Consider the following 23,380-nt stretch of genomic DNA (forward strand, 5'->3'; position numbering starts at 1 on the left):
AATACTCTTAACTTTATTACAAGCTTTAAACAGATCAGTATTACGCTATGTACAACTTCATCAATATTTGTAGGAACTCGGCAGAAGTCCCGGAGTATTGACACGATATGGAGTTTGCCATTACTAATTCATTCTAAAGATACAAACTTTTATCCTTTTAAAAAGAAATACGTCATTTTTTTTTAACTTGAGAGAGAAATAGAGAGAAAAGATCGAAGATGTATCATGCAAGTAAAAGATTGCAGGCAATTCGCCAACAACTGAAACAAATGAATGAACAGTATAGAAATGGTGTAGATGAATTTGAACCCGTAACAATAGCAGAACCTGACGCCATCTCGGAAAATAGGAATGAAAATGCGCATGAGGTAAGATTCTTCTCCTATTCAACTTATCCACCGATATTATATATATATATATATATTATATATATATATATATATATATATATATATATATATATATATATATATATATATATATATATATATATATATATATAACGGAGAAATTTCACTTCTACACTGGGTACCTGTGTTGAAGTCTCGACCTAAGGAATCTGTCTCCTAGCTGTACAGGAAAAGCACGCTAGACCGCTTGGCCATCTAGACAATTCAATAAACTTGCTTTTGATGCCGATGATCCCCCCCCCCCCCGGATCCTACGACCATGTATAACTTCACTTCTGAACACCACTGCACTAGATCCCAGACTTAACTTTAATCCTTCAAGTAATCTCAAATTTATACAAATTAACTGCTTTAGCTAAAAATTTCAATTCACAAGTTTCGCAAGCTTCTTCAATCAGCTTGATGAATGCAATGTTCTTTGGAGCTACACTTCACTATTTAGACATTTACTCTGGACGCCAATCATGAATTTTACAGTATTCAACTTTCCCCACTTTGTTCTGTTGCGGTTTTGACACTGTTACAAATTTATGTCATTTGTTTACAATCTTCTTCTTAGTAATATTCGTCGAGAATTGCTAATTTATATTAAATATTGATAGTATTTTATGTAATAAATATCAAATTCAATCGTGAAAGTATTTAAAGAAGTATTATAATTGTTTTATATAGAATTTAAAAAATGGCCAAAAAAAATGAAGTATTGGAGACTATATCCAAATTCTAGAGAATTTTATGTAACGAAAGTACTTGACATCTATTTTTGGCAGGTTATAATAGTACTTTGATAAATGCATCTGCATCCACAAAAAAATAATTCATTTTTAATTTATAAAAGAAAGTTTCTTTGTAATTTAAAAACAATTTTTAATAAGAAAATTGGTGAAATAAGTTTGAGAATAAAAAAAAATCAAATACTTTTATAAGGCTAAATAATGGTATAAAAATTAAAAAGATCAAATTCAAATTTTAGTTACCGTACATGTAGCTTTCAATAATGAGGGTAGTCGATATCTTATTTTTCCATGATTAAATAATACTTTGATAAATGCATAGTTATTCACAAAATACTTTGATTGATGCATTTGCATTCAAAAGATTGATTTTTTGGTCACCTCAGTCACTCAGGTGACCTATTGCTATCTGTCCGTCATTGAGCGTCGTCAATCGTGCGTTAACATTTGAACATTTTCAGCTTCTCTGGGATTGCTGAACCAATTTCAACCATTTTTGGCATACAGTATCTATGAGTGAAGAGGGACAAAATTTTGAATTTCATGGTCCTTGCCCCCCCCCCACCCCCTCGGGCCTGAGGGATGGGGCTCCAACACCAAAATTAATGCAATCTTTAAAAATCTTCTTTACTCATGAACATCAAGCAGTCAAACTGATGGCATGATTGTAATAAGCAGTGAACTTTCTACCAGAATTGTGAAATTCATGGCCCCAGGGTCAGGGGTTCTGGTGATAGGGTGGGGCTATATAGATCATATAGTGAAAGTGCATTATTTCTTTGAAAATCTTCTTCTCTGCTCCTGGGTATCAAACAAACTAATAAGTACATAGTTATGAAGAGCAAGAGTGCTTCTTTGAAAATTGTAAATTTCATGGCCCCAGAGTCAGGGGTTCTGGTGTTTGGGCGGGGCTCTATTGATTTTATAGTGAAAATGCATTAATTCTTTGAAAATCTTCTTCTCCGCTCCTGGGTATTTTTTAAACTAACTAAAAACATAGTTATGATGAGCATGAGTGCCTCTTTCAAAATTGTGAAATTCATTGCCCCGGGTCAGGGGTTCTTGTGTTAGGGTGGGGCTCTATTGATTACATAGTGAAAATGCAGTAAATAATTCTTTGAAAATCTTTTTCTCTGCTTCTGGGTATTCTGTAATCAAACTAAGTATATGGTTATGATCAACAAGGGTGCCCCTTTCAAAATTATGAATTTCATGATCCTAGGGTCAGGGGTCCTAGTATTGGGGGGGGGGGGGGGGAGGTCTATATTGATTATATAGTGAAAATGCATTAAATAATTTTCCGAAAATCTTCTTCTCTGCTTCGTGGTCGGGAGGCCCGGGTTCGATTCTTGTTTGGCGCACCACGTCAAACCTAAAACAAAATTCGTGACTGTTCCTTCGCCAAGCGCCCGGCACTATAAGCGAAAGTCACCGGTACGGAAGCATATTAGTGCCACGTAGTATTTTTTCTAATGTTGGTAATTCCAACCTTAAAGTCGGAAATTCCAACTTTAAAGTTGGAATTACCAACTTTTAAAAAACATTATGTGGCACTAATATGCTTCCGTACACGGGTCTTTCGGACGAGACCTTAAATCCGAGGTCCCTTGTCACGGTAGGCGTTAGCACGATAAGGAACCCTCAGTGCTCAATGGGTCTGAGTACCGAGTATAGGTCTAATTTTGAAACCCTTCACCGGCATATGGTGACGTCTCTGTATGAGTGAAAAATTTTCGAATGGGACGTTAAACAGCATACCATCAATCAATCCTCTCTGCTTCTGGGAAATGTGTAAACAAACTAAGTATATGGTTATGATCAGCAAGGGCGCCTCTTCCAGAACTGTGATTTTTTTATCCCTGGGTCAGGAGTCCTGGTTGGGGGGGGGGGGGGGTTATTGATTATATAGTGAAAATACATTAATTCTTTGAAAATCTTCTTCTCTGCTTCTGGGTTATGTAAACAAAGCAAGTATATCGTTATGATCAGCAAGGGTCCTCTTCCAAAATTGTGAATTTCATGGCCCCTGGGTCAGGGGTCCTGGTATTAGGGCAGGGCTCTACTGATTATATAGTGAAAATGAAATTCTTTGAAAATCTTCTCTGGTCCTTCGTATTATGTAAACATACTAAAAGCATGGTTGTGATAGCAAGGATGCCTCTTCCAAAATTGTAAAATTCATGGCCCCTGGTTCAGGGGTTCTGGTGAAAAGGGGGGAGGGGTTCTAAGCTAAAATGCATTAATTCTTTGAAAATCTTCTCTGCTCCTGGATATAATATTAACAAACTAAGTGTATGGTAATGATTATGATAAGCATAGATGCCTCTTCCAAAATTGTGAAATTCATGGCCCCAGGGACGGGGGTTCTGGAGAAAGGGTAGAGGGCTTTATTGATTATACAGTGAAAATGCGTAATTTCGTTGAAAATATTCTTTTCTTCTCCTGGTTATAAAGCAAAGAAACTAAGTGTATAGTTATGACGAGCAAGGGGGCTTCTTCCAGAATTGTGAGTTTCACTGCCCCTGGATCAGATGTTCTGGTGTAAGTGTGGGGCTCTACTGATAATATAGTAAAAATATGCATTAATTTTATTAAATAATTTTGTCTGCTCCCCGGTATTGAGCGGATAAACAAGGTGCAAGTTATGATGAGCAAAATTTTTAAAACTTGTGGTCCCAGGGTCAGGGGTTCTGGAGTTTCAGATGGGCTCTATTGATAATGAAGTGAAAATGTGTTAATTTTTTAATTCTTTGAAAAGCTTCAACTACCCCCAGTAAGTGCCTAGTTATGATGAGCGAGGGCATTTGTGAATTTCATGGGATCTGGTGTTAGGATGGGCTCTGTTGAATCTATAGTGAAAATGCATTGTTATTTGAAAATCTTCTCTGCTCATGGACATCTCGAAGATGTAACAGAGTAAAACTTTTAATAAGCAAGGGTTTTTTAACCAATTTTTTTAAATTGGTCAAGTGTTCTGGTGCTGTCCGGGGTTCTATTAATCTGTATTCTACTGAGAGAAGTTATTCCCCTTTGTCATTCCTGTAAGTAATGTAATTGGAAGGTTAATAGAATAAAAGAATTATGCAAGAAGATCTATTGTATAACACAAAAAGTACTTTCATAGTTTTGTTGATGAGATAGACGTAAATTATAGATAAATAAAAATGAGACAAAAACAACTTATTTAATGTTCTTCAAAGACCAAGAAAGGCCAATGTGAAAGGTTATAATATGGGGTTTAAAAAAGTACCGAAGAACTATTGTTTTGTTAATAGTCTGCTTGGTAAAAGTAATAAATGGGGGCAAGTAAAACTTACTTTATGTATGTAACTGAGTACTAGACTAATTATTTCGTTGGTCCTGATCTTCCTATTTCTCTTGCTAAAGCTTCATCTATCAGTTTATTTTATACTTCTATAGATTCTCTAAATTGATGTATACATTAGATTCCTTATTTTACGCGAGTACTTTATATATCGCGAAAGGGCTCCTAGCCGTCGAGAACAATAATTCGCGAGTGGACGCTTGATCACGATTTTACATGGATATCACCACCATTAAAATAAAAGCGAGTAATTTTATTTTGCGAGTGGTGCTTTTCACGAAATTACGCGATTATTAAATGCTCTCATATATTTAGGAATCTACAGTATACTCAGGTGACCGTTAAGGCCCTTAGGCCTCTTGTTTTCAATGTTTTTAAGGAAAAGTTTCTTCCAAGTTTATAAACTTTTGAAGTACTTCGGGGTTGAAAAAAAAAAAGAAATTTTAAATAAATTATGAGTCGTGCTATTTTAAGGACCGTATCGTATAGATTATTATATATAAATGGAGATTACTTGCTCATTTGTTGCTTTTTGATGGAAAATTTGTTTAAATTAAGTAAGCTGAGTGATGTTTAATTTTATTAAAGCGGTATCATCCGACCTTTTTGATTTTAGATAATTTTGATTTACCACCAACATTTTCATTTACAATGTAAGTTTCCAACTTTCCGAAAATTACACGCTTTAGCACGCATCCGTTACAGATAAAAAGAAATTGGAAGTTTAAAATAATAATAACTACAACTGCAGATAACGCACATGGTCACTGAATACTTTCGTTTTATATTTCACGAGTGCATGTTAAGAGTTGTGGAAAACTGGTTATTTTGACGGAATCGGGACTCAGGAGAAGAGAAGCGGTCCAACAGTCTGACGGAATCGGGACACAGAGAAGCGGTCAAACATTCTACTTAATTGTATAAACAAACTTTTTGAACGTGGTGTGAGATAAATAGGTTCTTAAACTTTTTTGAACTTCTACCCAGTTAATTCACGTGCTTCACCTTGTCATACTTTCGAAAGGGCACGCGACCCTTCTTGAAAGATCTTTACGCTGAATTATGAGTTTTCGTTTGTCGGCAAATAATTTTTTTCTTAAATAACAACTTAGACAAGAGACAAAGAATAATTGGAAAGGATATATATTTTTCGTCATTTAAATATATGATAAACAGACCCAGATAATAATATCCGGGGGTAGAAAAATATTTACTACCTGCGAACCATACAACTTTAAAAAACCAGCATTTTATATGTTTTATATTTTGTCTTAAAATGAAAAAAAGATTAAGGATTAGAAAATGAATATTCCTTTTCTGTACAGTTTACTTTAAGTGTATTGCCTCATTAAACACTGACTTTTATAATCGCTCAGTACTAGTACCATTAATATATTATCCGCCAGTTTGCAGGCTTTCTCCTTGAAAATCGGGTGCAGGAGAACTCTTGATTCGAGTTACTTAAACAAGATCAACTTGTCTGAGGTCAAGAGATTGACTTCAGTAAAGAAAGTTCAATAGTTTATGCGCTAAACTGGAAATTGTTGAACTTAATTTTGACTTTTTTGACTGACACTTTACAGAAATGAATTTATTTTTGTTTGGGCGAAAGTGAGCATGCAAGTGTAATTCACTTATGTAATAATTAAGATACTGTGCTGAATATAATATTATATCGCTCCACTGAAATTTATATTAAATAAATATACGCCTATATCCTTCTAAAGCTGGAGTAAATTTGATAGAACCACAGTCACTTGAAGTGACATATTTTTCTTATTAAAATAATAATAATAATAACCCCATACCGAATTATTAGGCATGGGTAGTGATGGGAAATCGGATTTTTTTTTTCATAATCGATTATCGGAATAATCTGACGCACTATAATTGATTAATAATGAATTAATTTTAAGTATTAAAGCGCGTCTCAGATATTGTCCCCGAAAAAAAGGGAAAAAAACTTAGAAATTGTTGCATGGATGCAAATTTAGTTAGGAACAGTTAAATGTGGTTATATCTCCATAAACTAGAACAGAATTATAATAATATTACTTCTTGCTAAATCTCAATGGTTTATCAACCATTTTATAGGAATGGGTATCGCCAAATATTACGTATCGCGATATAATATAATCCCCCCTCTCCAAATTAACACGATAATATCATGATATTACATTTTTTTTATAATTATTATAAGGTATCTATAATGCTGTAAAATTATCATATTGATTTTTAAATTTTTATTTACATTTTTTTTTTTACTAAAATGGAACAAAATAGAATATGTTGATAAGCATAATTAAATAAAAATAATGAAGTATAAATGAAATAATCGTACCCAACGTTATGATCACAAATAGAAAACCAAGTAGAATTGCATTCTACAAATTGAGATATGTACATACATAATTTACAGCCACTTCAGTCTAGGTGATCTTATCAAAATCAAACGAAAGGTAAATTGACGCAAAGCATCAAATCGGCTGCAAAACTATATTTAGCATTTTGAATTATTTCCACAAGAAAAGAGTGTAAAGAAAAAAAATCCAATTAGTAAAAGTATTTGATGCAGTATATATTTCTCACATTAATATTCAAATAGGTAACCTGAATGATATTTTCTTGGTAAAGTGGGAGAATTTTGTAAGATTTTGTCACAATGTCAAAAATATGTGCAAAATTTTGTATAGAATTATAAAGAAAACGATACAAAGTTGCTCATCTAAGCACCAAAGAAAACTTTCGATGTCTTTATATTTTAGGGATTGATTATTTATGTCATTTCCATTCAAAATCAGTCAATATATATATATATATATATATATATATATATATATATATATATATATATATATATATATATATATATATATATATATATATATATATATATATATATATATATATATATATATATATCAATCTATGCATCTAATTTTTGTTTGTGGTATGTACCCTTAATTATTTTTGGCACTGTACTTCATATCCGGAAACTCAATACGTTTCGTTTTTATATCTTACGCACACCCATGTTGGGGAGCAGTTCATGTAAGAACTTTTTATAAAATCAGAAATTAATAAATATCTGATGAGAAATGTAAAGCAAATTTAAAAAAAAAAAACGTAATAACAATTATCTAAACTTAATACCAAGCAATTTTTAAACTTTTATTTATAACTTTTTTGTGTGTTATCAATTAGGAATTATTCCAACGAAGCAATAAAAAATAGCTACTCATTCCCCATGTGCACTTTCTAGTATAACCTTAAATAGATCGGCCGCTACTGCGGCCGATAATTAAATGGGCTTGATTGTTGCGTGCCGTAGTATTTGTCAAATTTTTGGGATACCCTACCCCTTCCTCATTACAAAGTTCAGGAAATCACAAATCAAAGGAAATAAAGAAATAAAAACAACTAGCACTACAACTTAACTTCTTGCTCGGTTGATATGCTTTTCCGTGATATATCTATGGATCAACCTCATGAAAGGGCTTTATTTGTATGATATTGCAACCCTCTAACACAATTCATGATATTTTTTTTTCATTACTGTGATTGAAGATCAGTGGAGCTGGGGTTTCCAATATTGGCTATTCTACTGCTATGTCTATAGAAAACCAGAAAGAACAGGTGTCTAGCAGCTTAAATATAAATATCGGTGCGGATCTAGGATCTTTGGTGGAATGTACTACGAGTGAAGTTGCAGAAATTCCTCTGTCTGAAGAGATTCGATGTGCAATATTTGATATGGAGGACCTGAATGACGTATGTTGTTTTTTCTCTCTCTCTGTGTAATTTTTTGTTTTGTTTTGTTTGTTTGTTTGTTTGTTTTTATGTATTATTATATATTATATAAATAATTATACTTCATAGGACATAAAGCAAAACTTAATATCGATTTGATTGTCAATCTTTTTGTATTGATTTACGAAAGCAAAGAGTGAACGAAAGTTCAAATATGTCAGCCCCATGGGTGTATGTGTTTTGACCTCTTTTTTGTCATGCTGGACTTTAACAAGGTTGCGTTGAGTTCATTTCTGTATGAATAACACTGTTTGTATTTTGTCACTTCCCAGCCTAGCCTTTTTTGACCTTTTATTATACAAGAGCCTAATTTTTGCAGGTAGACAATGTCATAGGTAATGTGATGAACTCCGTACTAGTGGAATCACCTTTTGACAAAGACCTACAATCTGTTGTACAGACCGGTAATTCTTCAGTAAGTAACAGTAGAAAAATTAACTAATTTGGTGGGGATTCCTTAATGCCGACACCGTAATGTAGATTTTCTATAACATTTCATGGAATTCCATAGAAAATTCCATTGCATTTAAGAAAACAATTCCAAAAATTCCATGAAATTCTCACGAGTAATGGGGACGGGAAAATTTAAGAGAGCTGCTGAATTCCATATCGGAATGGAAAATGAAAAAAAGTGAAGAAAATGAACAGTGATCAATCTCAAATATAAAAAATTTTTTAAAAAATAGAGGCCGATGGGCCACAACACTCACCTGAGTAACTTTGGCCCTGCTGTTCTACACCAGATTTTCCCCCTTGTAATACATACTGTGGCCCTCCCCTACCCCAGGGGTCATGGTTTAACTCAGGAAGCTTCCACATAAGTTTCAACTTTTCTGGCCAAGTGGTTCTTGAGAAGAAGATTTTTAAAAGTTTTTCCATTATATTTCAATGTAAAACTTTGATTCTCCTTTGTGGTCCCACCCTACCCCCGGGGTCATAGTTTGACCAATTTACAATCTACACTACTGCAGGATACATCCATATAAGTTTCAGCTTTTCTGGCCCAGTGGTTCTTGAGATTGATTGATTGTATATTGTTTTACGTCCCATTCGAGAATTTTTCACTCATATAGAGACGTCACCATATACCGGTGAAGGGCTTCAAATTTTGACCTTTACTCGGCACTCAGGGCCATTGAGCAGTGAGGGATCTTTATCGTGCCAACGCCTGCCGTGACACGGGGCCTCGGTTTTTAAGGTCTCATCCGAAAGACCCGCAACTTTCACTCCAAAGTGCCGAGCGCATGACGAAGGAACAGTTGCTACCTATTTTTTATCGACTTAGGTCTGTCGCGGCCGAGATTCGAACTCACGACCTCCCGATCACGGAGCGAGCGCTTTACCGACTGAGCTACCGTGAACGGTTGGTTCTTGAGAAAAAGATATTTAAAAATTTTTCTATATATTTCAATGTAAAACTTTGATTCCCTACTGTGGCCCCCTCCTCCCCCGGGGGTCATGATTTGACCAATTTACAATCTACACTACCACAGGATACATCCATATAAGTTTTAGCTTTTCTGGCCCAGTGGTTCTTTAGAAGAAGATTTAAAGATATTTTCCATTATATTTCAATGTAAAACTTTGATTCTCCTTTGTGGTCCCACCCTACCCCTGGAGGTCATGATTTGATCAATTTACAATCTACACTACCGCAGGGTACATGTACATCCATATAAGGTTCAGCTTTTCTGGCCCAGTTGTTTTTGAGAAGAAGCCTTTTAAACATTTTCTTATATATTTCAATATAAAACTTGGATTCCCCATTGTGGTCCAACCCTATCCCCGGGGGTCATGATTTGAACAATATAGAATCTACACACTTAGGATGCTTCCATAAAGGTTTCAGCTTTTCTGGCCCAGTTGTTCTTGAGAGGATTTTTCAATGACCCCACCCTATTTTTGTCTTTTCTTGATAATCTCCCCTTGTAAGGGGGCTTGGCCCTTCATTTTAACAATTTAAACTTCCCTTTACCTAAGGATGCTTTGTACCAACTTTGGTTAAAATTGACCCAGTGGTTCTTGAGGAGAAGTTGAACATGTGAAAAGTTTACAGATGGACAGACAGACGGACGACGGACAACAGGTGATCAGAAAAGCTCACTTGAGCTTTCAGTTCATATGAGCTAAAAAAAAAATCAAACAATGAATATGTACTGCTAGAATGGAAATTTGAGGAATTAGATTCTAAATGTAAATCCAAGGAATTCCACGAAATTGTAAGAAAGAACATAATTCCCGAAGAAAACTGTAGAAAAAACATGTCGGCAGTGGTCGAAGGAATCATTGTATTAGATCAATTGGCAAACCATGTTAGGTTAAAAAATTACGAATAGTTATAAAATACATGAATATACATTATAGAAACAATAATAAGAAATGAATCAATTAATAACACATTACATGCTAAAATCTCACTAAAAACAGTTTAAATTGAAAGTAGAATAATTCTAGTTTGTTTTGAATACAGGTAGTTTTTTCGTTTACTTTTCAATCGAATACCCACTTATTCGAATGGTCTCCATAGCCCCATAACATCCTTGCTAGTTGTATATATTTAATGATATGTATCGTCTTTGCAAATTTCCACATTTTTCATTTATACAATCTAGCCTTAAGTCGAGTGATGGCTAACATTTCGCATTCAAATTGTTAGGCCATTATTTTAAAGATATACACGCTATAACTTGCGTCAGTTAAAAATAAAGTTGGAAATTTATTTATTTTGTTTACCAAATAAAGTTACGAAAATACTGTAAATTACACAATTGAAAATGAACGCGTTATAAAGATGTCAAATTATAATTATTTATTTTCCTGCCAAGAAAGAAATACCTCTATTTAAATTGATGCATCAACTGCGTCAAGAAAACGAGATAGGCCGTTTGGTATACAAATAACTTTTGTCATGGATTGCACAGGTCTAATGCTAAAAGATACAAGTTTATCTTTTAAAACAATCAATATTAACCATCTACTCTGTAATGACTGATATTATCCTTTTATTCATAATCGTAGTCAAAATGCAACGTGCCTCGTTGTCAATGATTTCCCGCGGACATGCGTGTCTATATTCTGTCTACGCACTTCTTTCATCAATATTCATGAAAAGGCTGAATTTTAAGTAACAGATCTTGCTTAATTGTTTTGCAATTACAACGACTTATTTAGTAAAACTTTGTGGAAAGTATTATTTTTCATTACAAATCATGTTTCTCCAATCATTAATCGTTTTGTTTCACATAAAAATCGCATTTATATAGTGTGTATATCTTTAACAGTGAATTGTCTGCGGATGTGGGGCCGGTCGACGGGGATGATCATGATTAGTCTGAAACCTGATCCCAACTCTGATATTTTTAGAGGTCCATGTTTGCTCTGCTTCAATTTGTATTGTTCTAATTGACATTTGAGCTTGATTGCTGTTCGTTATATTTATATTCCATATCATTTTAATGACTCCTCGGGGCCAAGTCTCAGATCTTTATTTCACCATATTAAAACTCATAAGGGGGGCAAACTGTTTTATTATACTGATATTTAAGAGAAAACAATTTTTGTAGGCCTAATTTTTATATTGTATATATTCAGTTTGAATTTGTTTCTTTGACCATACATCACTAAGCAACGTGTTACACTCCAATGACTTCTATAAATTTATGGCATCTGATATTAAACAAATCCTCTGAGGAATAAATACGATATCGAATGTCTAAATTTCTTTATTACTTATCTTCCACGATCGGGATTGGAATTCATTGTTCATGTTGTTTACGCCCAATAACATACTTACACTTTATTAGTACAACCTAGATAAATCTACACGGGAGATAACTCTCAAATATTTCACTAGGGCCAGGGCTCTTATTGACATTTATAAATGAAAGAAAAACTATGGATTCAGCCTTTTTTCTCCAGATAGCCCTGCCTTGCCTAAGACCTTAAATTGGTACTTTATTTCCTTAGAATAGCTCCACCAATGGGCATTGCCATACCCATGCCCAAACCAAGGAAGGTAAAAATCCATTACCAGGAAAGAGTACCAGGAATACAAGGATTATTAAGGAGGAAGAAAACTGGAGAAAAGAGCGGAAAAAGAAGGACCAACATAATATAAGTAACTATAAATGATAAATGAAACGAAAGCGAAGAAAAAAATATGATAATTTATATAAATTGTCAGAATCATACATATAAATTATGTTTGAGGTTGAGGTATTCACATATTCTAAATAATATTTTTATAAACATTATATAGTTAGATAGTAATAATTCTTCTCGTGCATTTAAGGCACAAGAGTTCGCAATTGATCAATGGGAAAATCGACCAATTTGCGTTTACCCACCGCTTATTCAATACAACTCGTCAGCATTCAGGGTTTGATGTGACGTCACGCATGCAATGGCTTCTCGATAAAACTAATGTTTACGCGAAATCGAAGAAAGTGGGTAATGACAGCATTCAAGAAGGGTTAAAAGGCAAATTTTAGTAGAGAAATGTTGTTTGATATGAATGTTGACGAGTTGTATTGAATAAGCGAGGAGTAAAAGCAAATTGGTCTATTTCTCCAAAACGCGTTGCATTTCTGTTCGCTATGCTTACGCATAGCTCATGGCTAGGTCAATGGAGTGATTTCTACTGACATTATTGATAAAATTGCGAACTCCTGTGGTTGAGATCAAAATAGTTCCATGCACAGGAGTCTGAAGTTTTTATCATGAAAAAAATAATACCGGTAAAAACTTTCTAACCTGTACAAAAACACCAGGATGACAAAGCGTTTTTGGGTGACCCATCTAAAAAAATTTGCCTAGGTTTAGCCTGGTAAGTTACTCGACTAATTCAACAACCGGGATGTGTGAGCTATTTATTCAAATAGAAAAATTCCAATCCGCTTGACGACCACGAGTCACGCCTAGCCCATTTCCAAATTGACTGCTCATCCTGACTCCTATTTTTGTATTTTTGCACATGAAATTCACGTGCTTTACCTGTCAGTCAAAATCACTCGAACCTAGAATGATTCACACCAAAGCATTTCCCTTTCTAAGGAGGAAATTCTTCAAAATCATGTCAGTTTTAATTATTTTTAATATTCCCAACAATCAATTTGAATTTGAATTACCATACCAATACTGGATTCCTAAACTACATAAAAAAACCTTTCAAACAAAGAAACAAAGCTGGTTCCAGTAAATGTTCTACCAAGCATCTTCTTTACTCCTCACCGAGATATTGACAGTGGTGAAGTTGATACTTCAGGAATACTGTACAACAGTATATTTGAGAAGTGTGTGAATCAGATGTAAATACTTAAAAACTCCAAGGAACTTTTAGATAATTTGAGATAATTTTTTTTTACCTAAATCATTAACATCAAAACGTACGATTTTTCAACAGTGCTATATACAACTCTTCCCCACGATAAATTAAAGTCCAGGCTTTTTGACATCATAGACAGCTGCTTTTTTCAGTTAAAATGAAACTTGAAAATTGACTTACCTTGTCATTGATCAATTGCCAAATTATTTTTTTTTTTAGAAAACTTTCTGAGTTTACACACAAGTACCTCGAAGTTGATATAAAAAAGATGCTTGAGTTTGTTTGACAATATCTATGTAACACTCAGTGTTTGAAATAACCTTGCACCAGACCGCCCGAGACGCACAAATTTTGCGGGCGAATAAATTTACTTGCATGCATTGATGCCCTGCTGGACTTGTTAAAATTTTCAATAATTAAAACTCATATATCTGATAAATCTCTTTCATATCAACTAATAGTATCGGTAGCATGAAGTTATGGTGACCTGGTTCCAATCTTTTAATCTTAAAAACAAATTTATAAAAGACAATTATTTTGTCGGACTAGTAGATCTTTGGCAGGGCTGACAACTTTTACTAGCAATCAGCTCATGCGTGTCTGGCTTATTTTGCAGTGAGTTTCAAACACTAATATGTAGATCAAGTCTTCCAACAATCTGTTGGAATTCATTCCCATGGGTACCAATTGTGCCTAGTTATCAGCAGACCTATGACGCAGAATTTATTCAAAAATTTCTGCATGAAAAAAGAGTCTCTTGCTGTGGCGTTTAATTCAACATTTAGATTAACATGTATCGAAGAAGTTTTGATAATTAACAATATTCATTTTCCTTTCCACATTGATTCGATATATCCCTCTGAACTCGAGATAAAAGATATCACAGAGTCTGACACATCTATTTCATATTTGGATATTTTACGAAAAAGACGTTAATGGTAACTTAAGAACAAAACTTTATGATGACTTCAACTTTTCTATCGTCAGCTTCCCTTACTTATGTAGCAATATGCCCTTATCACCTGCATATAGAGTTTGCGTCTACCAGTTGATTCGATACGCAAGAGCATGCTCTACATGCGAACAATTTCTGAAACGAGGCAAGCTTTCGAATACACTGAATTGTATACTTATTTTTCCGTTTGCTCGAACATGACAATGAGCACAAAGCGGGCGTGACCGGTCGACAGGGGTGCTTACTCCTCCATGGTACTAATCTGTTGCTTTTAGAGGTCCGTGTTTGCTCTGCTCCAAATTTGTATTATTTCAATGGGCTTTTAAGCTTGATTAATGTTTGTTTTCTCTATATTCCATGAAACTTGAAACATTCTTTGTGTTTTCTTGGGTAGTTTTAATGCATTTTGTACATTTTAGTTATTCCTTTCTCAAAACATATGCGGTTGGTGTAAGCTCTTTTGAAATCTAAATTTCTGGTCAAAATCGGATTTTAGTTCACTATGACACTCGTAAACCCATACCACACGAGAAAGCTTGTATCTTCGTTGTTGTTCGAGTAAATTTCATTGTCATATATCTATGGCACGCCAAATTCACAAAGATGAGCTAATCATAGTTTCACAGTTGATAAACTAGGTTTATCGACTGTAAACTATAGTTTACGGACCGTAAACAACAGTTAACGATGATAATCTATATTTCACATCTGTAAACTATAGTTTACACGATAATCTATGTTTCACAAGCGTAAACTATAATTAACACGGAAAGCAATCATTTACTACTGCAAAATATAGTTTATCTGATAAATATAGTTACACGATTTGTAAACTATGATTCACAACTCTAAACTACATAACAAATGTAAATTATAGTTTAGGGTTTGTAAAGTATACTTTACAGACATACAAAGCGTCAAATTCACAAAAATGCGATAAACATAGTTTTACATTTGAGAAACACAGTTTAGGAACAGAATCTCTTATTTTGTATCGGAGATGCACAATATTCTGTGAAACTAGATTTCACGACTCTAAACCATAGTTTACGATCAAAACTATTGTTAACAATAGTTGTTTTTTTTTTAGTAAATTATAGATAGGCTAATCCTAGTTACAGCATTATAAGATTTTGCTATGTAACGACAATTGTTGTTAAATATATATGCATGTATATGTCTTGTTGGCATTAAAAGTAAATGTTCTATTATTTTAAAGCAAATCTAGTTGGAAATAAAAAGAAAAATGACAAGAAAATTATTGACTTAAAAGAGAAAAATAGAGAGAAATGCATGTGAACGGTCTGTAACCAAATTTGTCTTCAGCAACGGAAGAAATCGTTGATATCTATCCTTGCCGTCTTTCCAACCTTCTGTGCTGATCAAGCAATAATGAACAAGAAACATTGACGCATTAAGCGTCAAAAATCGGCCGCATACCGGCCAATTGTTCCTTTTATGAGGCAACAAACTGAAATGCGTCATCTGTTTTTGATAAAATACATGTATATCTTATATTAATCTGTAAATAGAGACATAACACAGTGCATGTAACATTGCAGGCGCGGAATTTATTTTTCAACAACCGAATTTTTTTTCATACATATATAAAAGTGGCCTTTTACGGAACATTTACTTTAGCAAAAAACAACAAATATTTGGGACCTCTCTCTCTCTCTCTCTCTCTCTCTCTCTCTCTCTCAAATCCAAAGGAGGACGTTGAAACCCCACAACACCATCTAGATCCGCCACTGCATTTCCTCTCTTTCAGTTTCTTTGTTTTGGTAATGAGATGTGGCGGGAAAATGCTTGGCACATTGTAAAAGGCGCCTCACCCTCCTCTGCTTGAGCAAAAATCTCGTAATATTCTGTCTTTTAAGAAATTAAAATTTTATCATATTTTTTATTACTTTCCCATAGGAAATGTATATATACACGACATTTTAAAACAAGTACAATTAATCCTGTTTAAATAGAGAAAGTTAATATTGATTATATATAACTCGGTCTTTGCTTTAGATAATGCCCAACACGTGTCCTTAATATTCTCCGCACTGATAAAACCTATACCCCATTATTGCTTCTCGCGATTGGTGCCGCGAAATTTTGAATTGAAAACTATCGTTAACAGTTAACAGGTGTTTAGATTCATAAACTATATTTAACAACTCTTAGCTATAGTTTACGAGTGTGAATTATAGTTTATGACGATAAACTATGATTGGCAAATGTGAATCATAGTTTAGCTCTCAAAACTATAGTTTACGATCGATAAGTATAGTTTACGTCTGTTAAATATAGTTTTGAGTATAAATGACAGTTAACTATAGTTTACGACCGAAATCTATGGTTAACGAATGTAAAACATATTTTATCTGATGAATATAGTTTCACGATTTGTAAAACTTTGATTAACAACTCTTAACTATGGATTAACGAATGCAAATTATAGTTTACATATGAGAATCTATATTTATCAGCAAAATCTATTTTTAAAGTTTATTTACAGACAGATAAACATAGATTAGCATTCGTAAACTACACTATACAACCGTTAAATATAGTTTTACAAATGCAAACTACATTTAACGAATCGTTAACTATAGCTTACAGTTCGTTATCTATAGTTTACAATCGATAAACCTAGTTTATCAACTGTTAACCTATGTTTATCTAATTTTTGTGAATTTGGCGTGCCATATATATCAATAATGAACCGCTTATGCGATACATGTTGTGTCGTCACACCAGTAGGGCATCATTATCAATAGTCGATTTTCGCTTGATTGGATTTTCAAAACAGGGAAAGATAGCCATTTTCAAAGCGCGATAACTTCGTGAATTGAACAGTTTTATCTTATTGCGATCTTTATCATTTCAAAGATCTTCTTTCCAAGAAAGCAAAGCCACGATTAGTCAAATTTGTTAAGAAGCACCCTCAGACAGCGTAGGTTTAAGTTTGTTAAAATCATGACCCCCGGGGGTATGTTGGATAAAATAATCAACAATTAAGCATTGAAATATTAATTTTGAAAGATGTAGTCTCATAACTGCTACGGTGTTTGCAAACAAATTGAATAACGCGCGTTATATGGAAACATCCTCAGGTAGTGTAAACTCAATTTTGTTCAAATCATGACCCGGGAGTAGGAAACATCCTCAGGTAGTGTTGACAGAGTTTTGTTAAAATCACGACCCGGGGAAGGATGGGGCACAATGGACGATCAGTTGACATAGGAATATATAGGAAACATTTTCAAAAATACCTCGACTTCTCAAGAAAAGCAAAGCATTTTTATGTGCCATATTAAGCTTAGATTCAAGTTTGTTCAAATCATGACCCCGGTAATATGACGGGACCACAATATGAAATCAAAGATGCTGATGAAGAATAGTACGACCATAGTGATTCAGGTGAGCTTTGTGGCTCATGGGCCTCTTTTTGTCTAGTTACGTAACTTTTTTACGGTAAGTATACTTAACAAACAGGAGATTTCGACGTCACTCTTCGAGTAATTACGTCACAAAAATATAAAGTGACATCACCATAAATGCATGTCTTTTGCTCTTTACAGTGATATCAAAATTACTTCGTTAAACAGTTAATATTTTATAAAACTGTTGTCAGAACCTTTAGAATATTATCTCGTATAACGATTAAATAAAATTCACATCATGATTTTCATTGAATACATTTCTACTACTCAAAACAAAGATGATTTTACATGTTAATACTTTTTTAATGAAACTAATTACAAGTAAGAATATGCATCTTTAGTGTTACATATATCATTATATTCAATCACCATTTCAGTTGAACGGCGCCGTCGATACAACATAAACGACAGAATTAAAGAATTGGCAACTCTCCTTCCAGCAAGCGTGCCCCAGTAAGATTTTCAGCTCACGTGAGCCGAAGGCTCAAGTGAGATTTTCTGATCAAAGAGTGTCCGGTGTCCGTCTGTCGTCTGTAGTCAGTAAACTTTTCACATTTTCAACTTCATAAGAACCACTAGCTTGGCCAATTTCAACCAAACTTGCCACAAAGCCTTCTTGGGTGAAGGGAATTTAAGTTTGTTTACAGGAATTGTTGCGCCCTCTTTCAAGGGGAGATAATTAAGGATTCCTGAAAATTTGGTGGCATCAAGCTTGTTCATATCATAACCCCTTGGGGTAGGGCGGGGCCACAAGAGGGGGTTTTACATAAGAGTATATAGAAAATGCATAATCATATTATAATAGAAGTATCCTAAGGTAGGGTAAATTCAAGTTTGTTCCAATCATGACCCCTAGGGATGGAGCAAGGCCACAACAGGGGGGCCAAGTTTACCATAGAAATATATAGGGAAATATCTTTGAAAATCTTCTTCTCAAGAACAGCTAAGCCATTATTGGTCATATTAATAAAGAAGTATCCTCAGTTAGTGTAGATTCAAATATGTTCAAATCATGACCCCCGGGGTAGGGCGGGGGCAAAAACAGTAGGTCAAAAGTTTCATAAGAATATATGGGTGCAATGGTTAAGGGGCATTTGAAGAAAACCCATTGCAGACTTCAAATAATGGAATGACCTGACAACCCTTGGAATGGACTAGCCAAACCAAGTTAAAGGATATACATAAGGCAAAATTTTTGGAAGGTCAGGCATTCAGAAGCAAGCTGAATAAGTTGGTTGTGGAATCCAACAATAAAGAAGCAATAAAGAAGTTAAGGTATTCTATCCCTAATAGCATAATAATAGATTCAATGAAATTGAATACATAACAGATGTATAGGCGTTGATTACTCAGTATATTTAGACATAATTCCCGTTTATTACTATTAGCATGTAAGAGTGGGATGTATCCTCATTTACCTTGAGTTTTGGTAAGAGTTATTTCCTTCTGTTTTTTAATTAATAAAAAAAAATCAATTTTAAAATGGTAAATCGTTCTAAATTGTCATTCTATTTCTAATGTTTTAATACATCTAATTCAATTTATTTAATCCACAGTTTTTATTGATATTATTATTTGAATTTTTAGCTTTAAAAAAATTCGCTTGTCCCCATAGATTTCAATGTAATCGTTGTTAATTAATTACTGCTTAGTAATTTACATTTCTGACACTTTCTCTATGTAAATCTTTTTCTACTGTAAAGTGCTTTAAATAAATATCAGAGTATTATGCGTGATATACCTGTCTTAATAATCATTCTAATCATGAACTCAGACAGAGTAAAAGGAAAACCTATATCCCTTGTAAGAACCTGATCATATACACGTTACATAGGAAAAATCTTTGAAATCTTCTTCTCAAGAACAACTAAGCCATTATTAGTCATATATATATACAGAAGCAGTCTTAGGTATTGTAAAATTAAGTTTGTTCAAATTATGACCCCACAGGGAATGGGGGGGGGGGGGCACAACAGAGGGTCAAAGTTTTGCAAAATAATATAAGGAATCATCTTGAAAAAATCTTCTGCCCAAGAACAGCAAAGCCATGATAATTTATATTATTACAGAAGCATCCTCAGGTAGTGTAGGTTCAAGGAATGGGTGGATTTAGGTGTCCAGAAAAAATGCCGTAAATTAAAGTGTTATAAAATGTTTATCTTAAGCGTTTATTCTTGTTACAGATATGAATTTAAAACGCTCAATTCGAGAAAAACTAAATAAATATCGAAGGCAAGGGGCCCGAAGATTTCTTGAATATCAATAGATAATCAGGGTCATGCGTTTTTCATGCGTCTGAATACATAGTCAGCGCATTTTTGTCGGCTGTTCTTAAGAAAACTGTAGTTGTATATTGAACAAAATAATGTCATATCAAAGGGAAAAGAGCCGACAAACGTGCGCTCACACTTAATTTTACAAAAAACATGTTCAAAACAAACTTCTCGATTCCATTTTATGACTGCGTTAACCTTGATTTGACTTAGATTGACTTGTTGAATATTACAATTCATCACGTGATGTCCACCTGCGAGTGTACTCGTGAGAACGATTACATTGTATTCTTCAACTTGACCTCGATCTAAATCACGTCTTGGAGCGTGTTTGGTTGCAATTTTCAGAATTAATAAAATTAAATGTTGTTATAATTTTGCGTGTCCTCACATTTTTATTTTTAATTTCATATTGACATCGCTGTAATATACCATACGCATATTCGAATTTCTAGAGAGAGAGAGATGTCGACACTGACGCCGATCGACTGCTCCGCCTCCTATTAATATTGATTATGTGAGCTAAAAATCACTCCGGGTACATGTCAAATTCCGGACGGCGACACTAATGTATCGTTGCTTCAATTTTGATTCATAGCAACAAGACATTGCTTTTGTACAAATTTTCTACCTAATATAAGCATGTATACGTAGCTCTTTCTATTGCTTGTAAAATATTTTGGACTCACTTCATATACAGCTTGGTAGAGGAATCGCAAAAAGATCCAAAATAGGGCGTTAAGTCCACTCATTCTTTGTTCACATTTACGGTGGGTAGGGTGGGGCCACAATAATCGATCGGAGTTTGACATAGGAATCCATAGGAAAAAAATTTTTCTGTTAAAGAACAGCAAAGCCATGATTGGTAATATTGATAAGGAAGCATCCTGAGGTAGTGTAAATTTAAGTCCCCCCCCCCCCCCGGTTCAATACTGAACTTCTGTTTCTTCATAGCCAGTGTGCTCAGTGCGATCTGGCCCCTTGGCCTCTTGTTTTTAATGCAACAAGTTTTATGATGATATTCTGTCAATGCCAGACACTATATTACCCTCTAACAGAACTCTCTGAATTGCATTATGGGACTTGCTTAAGATATTGGTTTTTGCCTATATTTTTTTTTTTTAATTCAAATTGTTGCAGGTTTTGATTGTCAATTAATTTTGCTTGTCATTTGCCCATTTTAAGAGAGTGTTTCTGTCAAAAAATATTCTTAATCATATATAAGGAAAGTGAAAATGGAATGTTACTGCAATAACAAGGAATAAATAGAATGAATGAATGCATTTATTTATAGCAACCTTAAGCAGAACAAGGGATCCATTTTGAAAGCGTCTGTGGAATATATGAAGGAATTAATGAGGGACAAAAGCAGTTTGCAGAAGTTGGAGGAACACCAAAAGTCCATGAATTCGAAATATCAAAAACTGCTCATCAGAATTTTTGTAAGGCGTCACTAATTCTTAATCTGATAAAATAAAAAGAACCGATCAACTAATTTCATGTACTGATATCTAAGCGGTTTATAAACCCATACAAAGTCGAAATATAAATTATAAGAATGTAGGCTTAATATGATTGGAATTCATATAATGTATTGATAAGTTAAAGCATCTCCAAAATCGTATGGTTGGAGGGGGGGGGGGGTATCATTCATTCCCAAGGTGCTTCAGATATATGGTTCTAAAACAAACTGTATTCAAGGCAGAGAGAGAGAGAGAGAGAGAGAGAGAGAGTTCATTTCTTTTTTTTAAACAATAGTACTTTTGGCTTTGCACTGTTTGATGTTTAAAAAATCAAGAGACCTTACATTTTGCTCATCTAAGCCGACTGCTATCTGTTTTTGTCCATCGTCGAACTATCAAAATAAATGCTATCTTTTCTCCTTTACTCATCAAATAATCAAAATGTTGCCATGATTAATTGTTATAAGCATTGAGTTTCTACAAATATTGTAAAATTCATTGGTCAAGGGTTTTATGGCAGTGCTCTTTAGTGAAAATGCATTAATTCGTTTAAAAAATGTCTTATTTGCTGTTGCTTTTTCAATTCAAATCTTCAGGAGCTTTACAATAAGCGTAGCAAATTGTGAATAATTAAAATAAGTAAAGGTTTAAAGTATGAAAAAATCACGTCTCTAGGTTTACTGGGGGAGGGGGGGGGGGTTACGAGGAATTGATATATATATGATATATATTTGTGAACATGCACACTGGCACAAAGCAGTTATCTGTTTCCCAAGTATAATCTTTAATCGAAAAAAAACATGTAACCGTCCTCGTGTCTGAGAATTATTACTAGAAACAAATATAATTATGTGTTGTAATATATATAGTTATATTTTATTCTAGCAACTGGAATTAAGATTGAAACTGTATGGTTTGTCAGAGGAGTTAGACTACTCTAGAGTCAAAAAGAAAAAGAAGCCAAAGAAACGTATATCCGAAATTAATGCTATGGTAGAGGATCTTATTAAACAAGGCATGCCGGAAATTCTTGAGCCAACACCAAATACCTCAATACCCCCTTGCAAGAGAACCAAAGACGGCGCTTTGCTGCCAAATATCAAGCAAAGGTTCATGCCACATACTAAGTTAAACTTACGACAGCATCTCAAGAAGAAAATGTCTGAAGGAGGTCACTCTTCTATACAAAGTGATGACAGTACACTGGAAGTTGGATTGACTGACCAGGTTAAGCATCTGAAAAAGCAGAAAAAAGAACCAATTTCCCTTCCACTTCATTCAGACAATGTTATCACGGAAGGATCTAATGAGCAAAGCGATTCTGTTTCATTTCCCTATATATATACAAATAACGACAAAGCAGATTCTGATATTAATGAAGAGGATGGAATTTTGGAATTGTCGACAGAAGAATGCAGCACTTTGCTTGATCTGTTTGATAATAATCAGAACGAAGATGAACCCGTCTTTAATACGAACTTCTTGCCTAAATCATACGAGGCCTCTGCAAACCAAGGGTGCTTGTCGCCATTAACGTCTACGTGCAACATGTTGGAAAGTTTGCTGAGAAAGCAAGACACGGCTTCCGAATGCAGCTCCAGATCGAGTGGATTGGAGGATTCAACCGAGAGCGTGACGGGCTTACGTTAG

The 23,380-nt window shown here is 34.2% G+C and overlaps 1 protein-coding gene across 1 annotated transcript; it reads left to right on the forward strand.

Moving 5' to 3' along the window:
• Positions 1-218: 218 nt before the first annotated feature.
• On the forward strand, positions 219-23,380 carry LOC133172145 (transcription factor EB-like). The gene is made up of 7 exons (XM_061306969.1): positions 219-368; positions 8,037-8,240; positions 8,599-8,694; positions 12,246-12,396; positions 18,372-18,447; positions 21,562-21,709; positions 22,616-23,380. The coding sequence occupies exons 1-7, from the start codon at positions 219-221 to the stop codon at positions 23,378-23,380; spliced, it is 1,590 nt and encodes a 529-aa protein (XP_061162953.1).

Source organism: Saccostrea echinata, unplaced genomic scaffold (genome assembly GCF_033153115.1).
Source record: "Saccostrea echinata isolate AGI-Se365-2 ecotype Australia unplaced genomic scaffold, CSIRO_AGI_Sech_v1 ptg000054l, whole genome shotgun sequence".
Taxonomy (NCBI): domain Eukaryota; kingdom Metazoa; phylum Mollusca; class Bivalvia; order Ostreida; family Ostreidae; genus Saccostrea; species Saccostrea echinata.

What these genes read in the sequence shown, in the direction of transcription:
- LOC133172145 (XM_061306969.1), top strand. Translation starts at nt 219, where the DNA reads ATGTATCATGCAAGTAAAAGATTGCAGGCAATTCGCCAACAACTGAAA. An exon ending in GAAGGACCAACATAATATAA is followed by an intron (nt 12,397 to 18,371) that starts GTAACTATAAAT and finishes TCACCATTTCAG; the next exon opens with TTGAACGGCGCCGTCGATAC. An exon ending in AACTGCTCATCAGAATTTTT is followed by an intron (nt 21,710 to 22,615) that starts GTAAGGCGTCAC and finishes ATTTTATTCTAG; the next exon opens with CAACTGGAATTAAGATTGAA.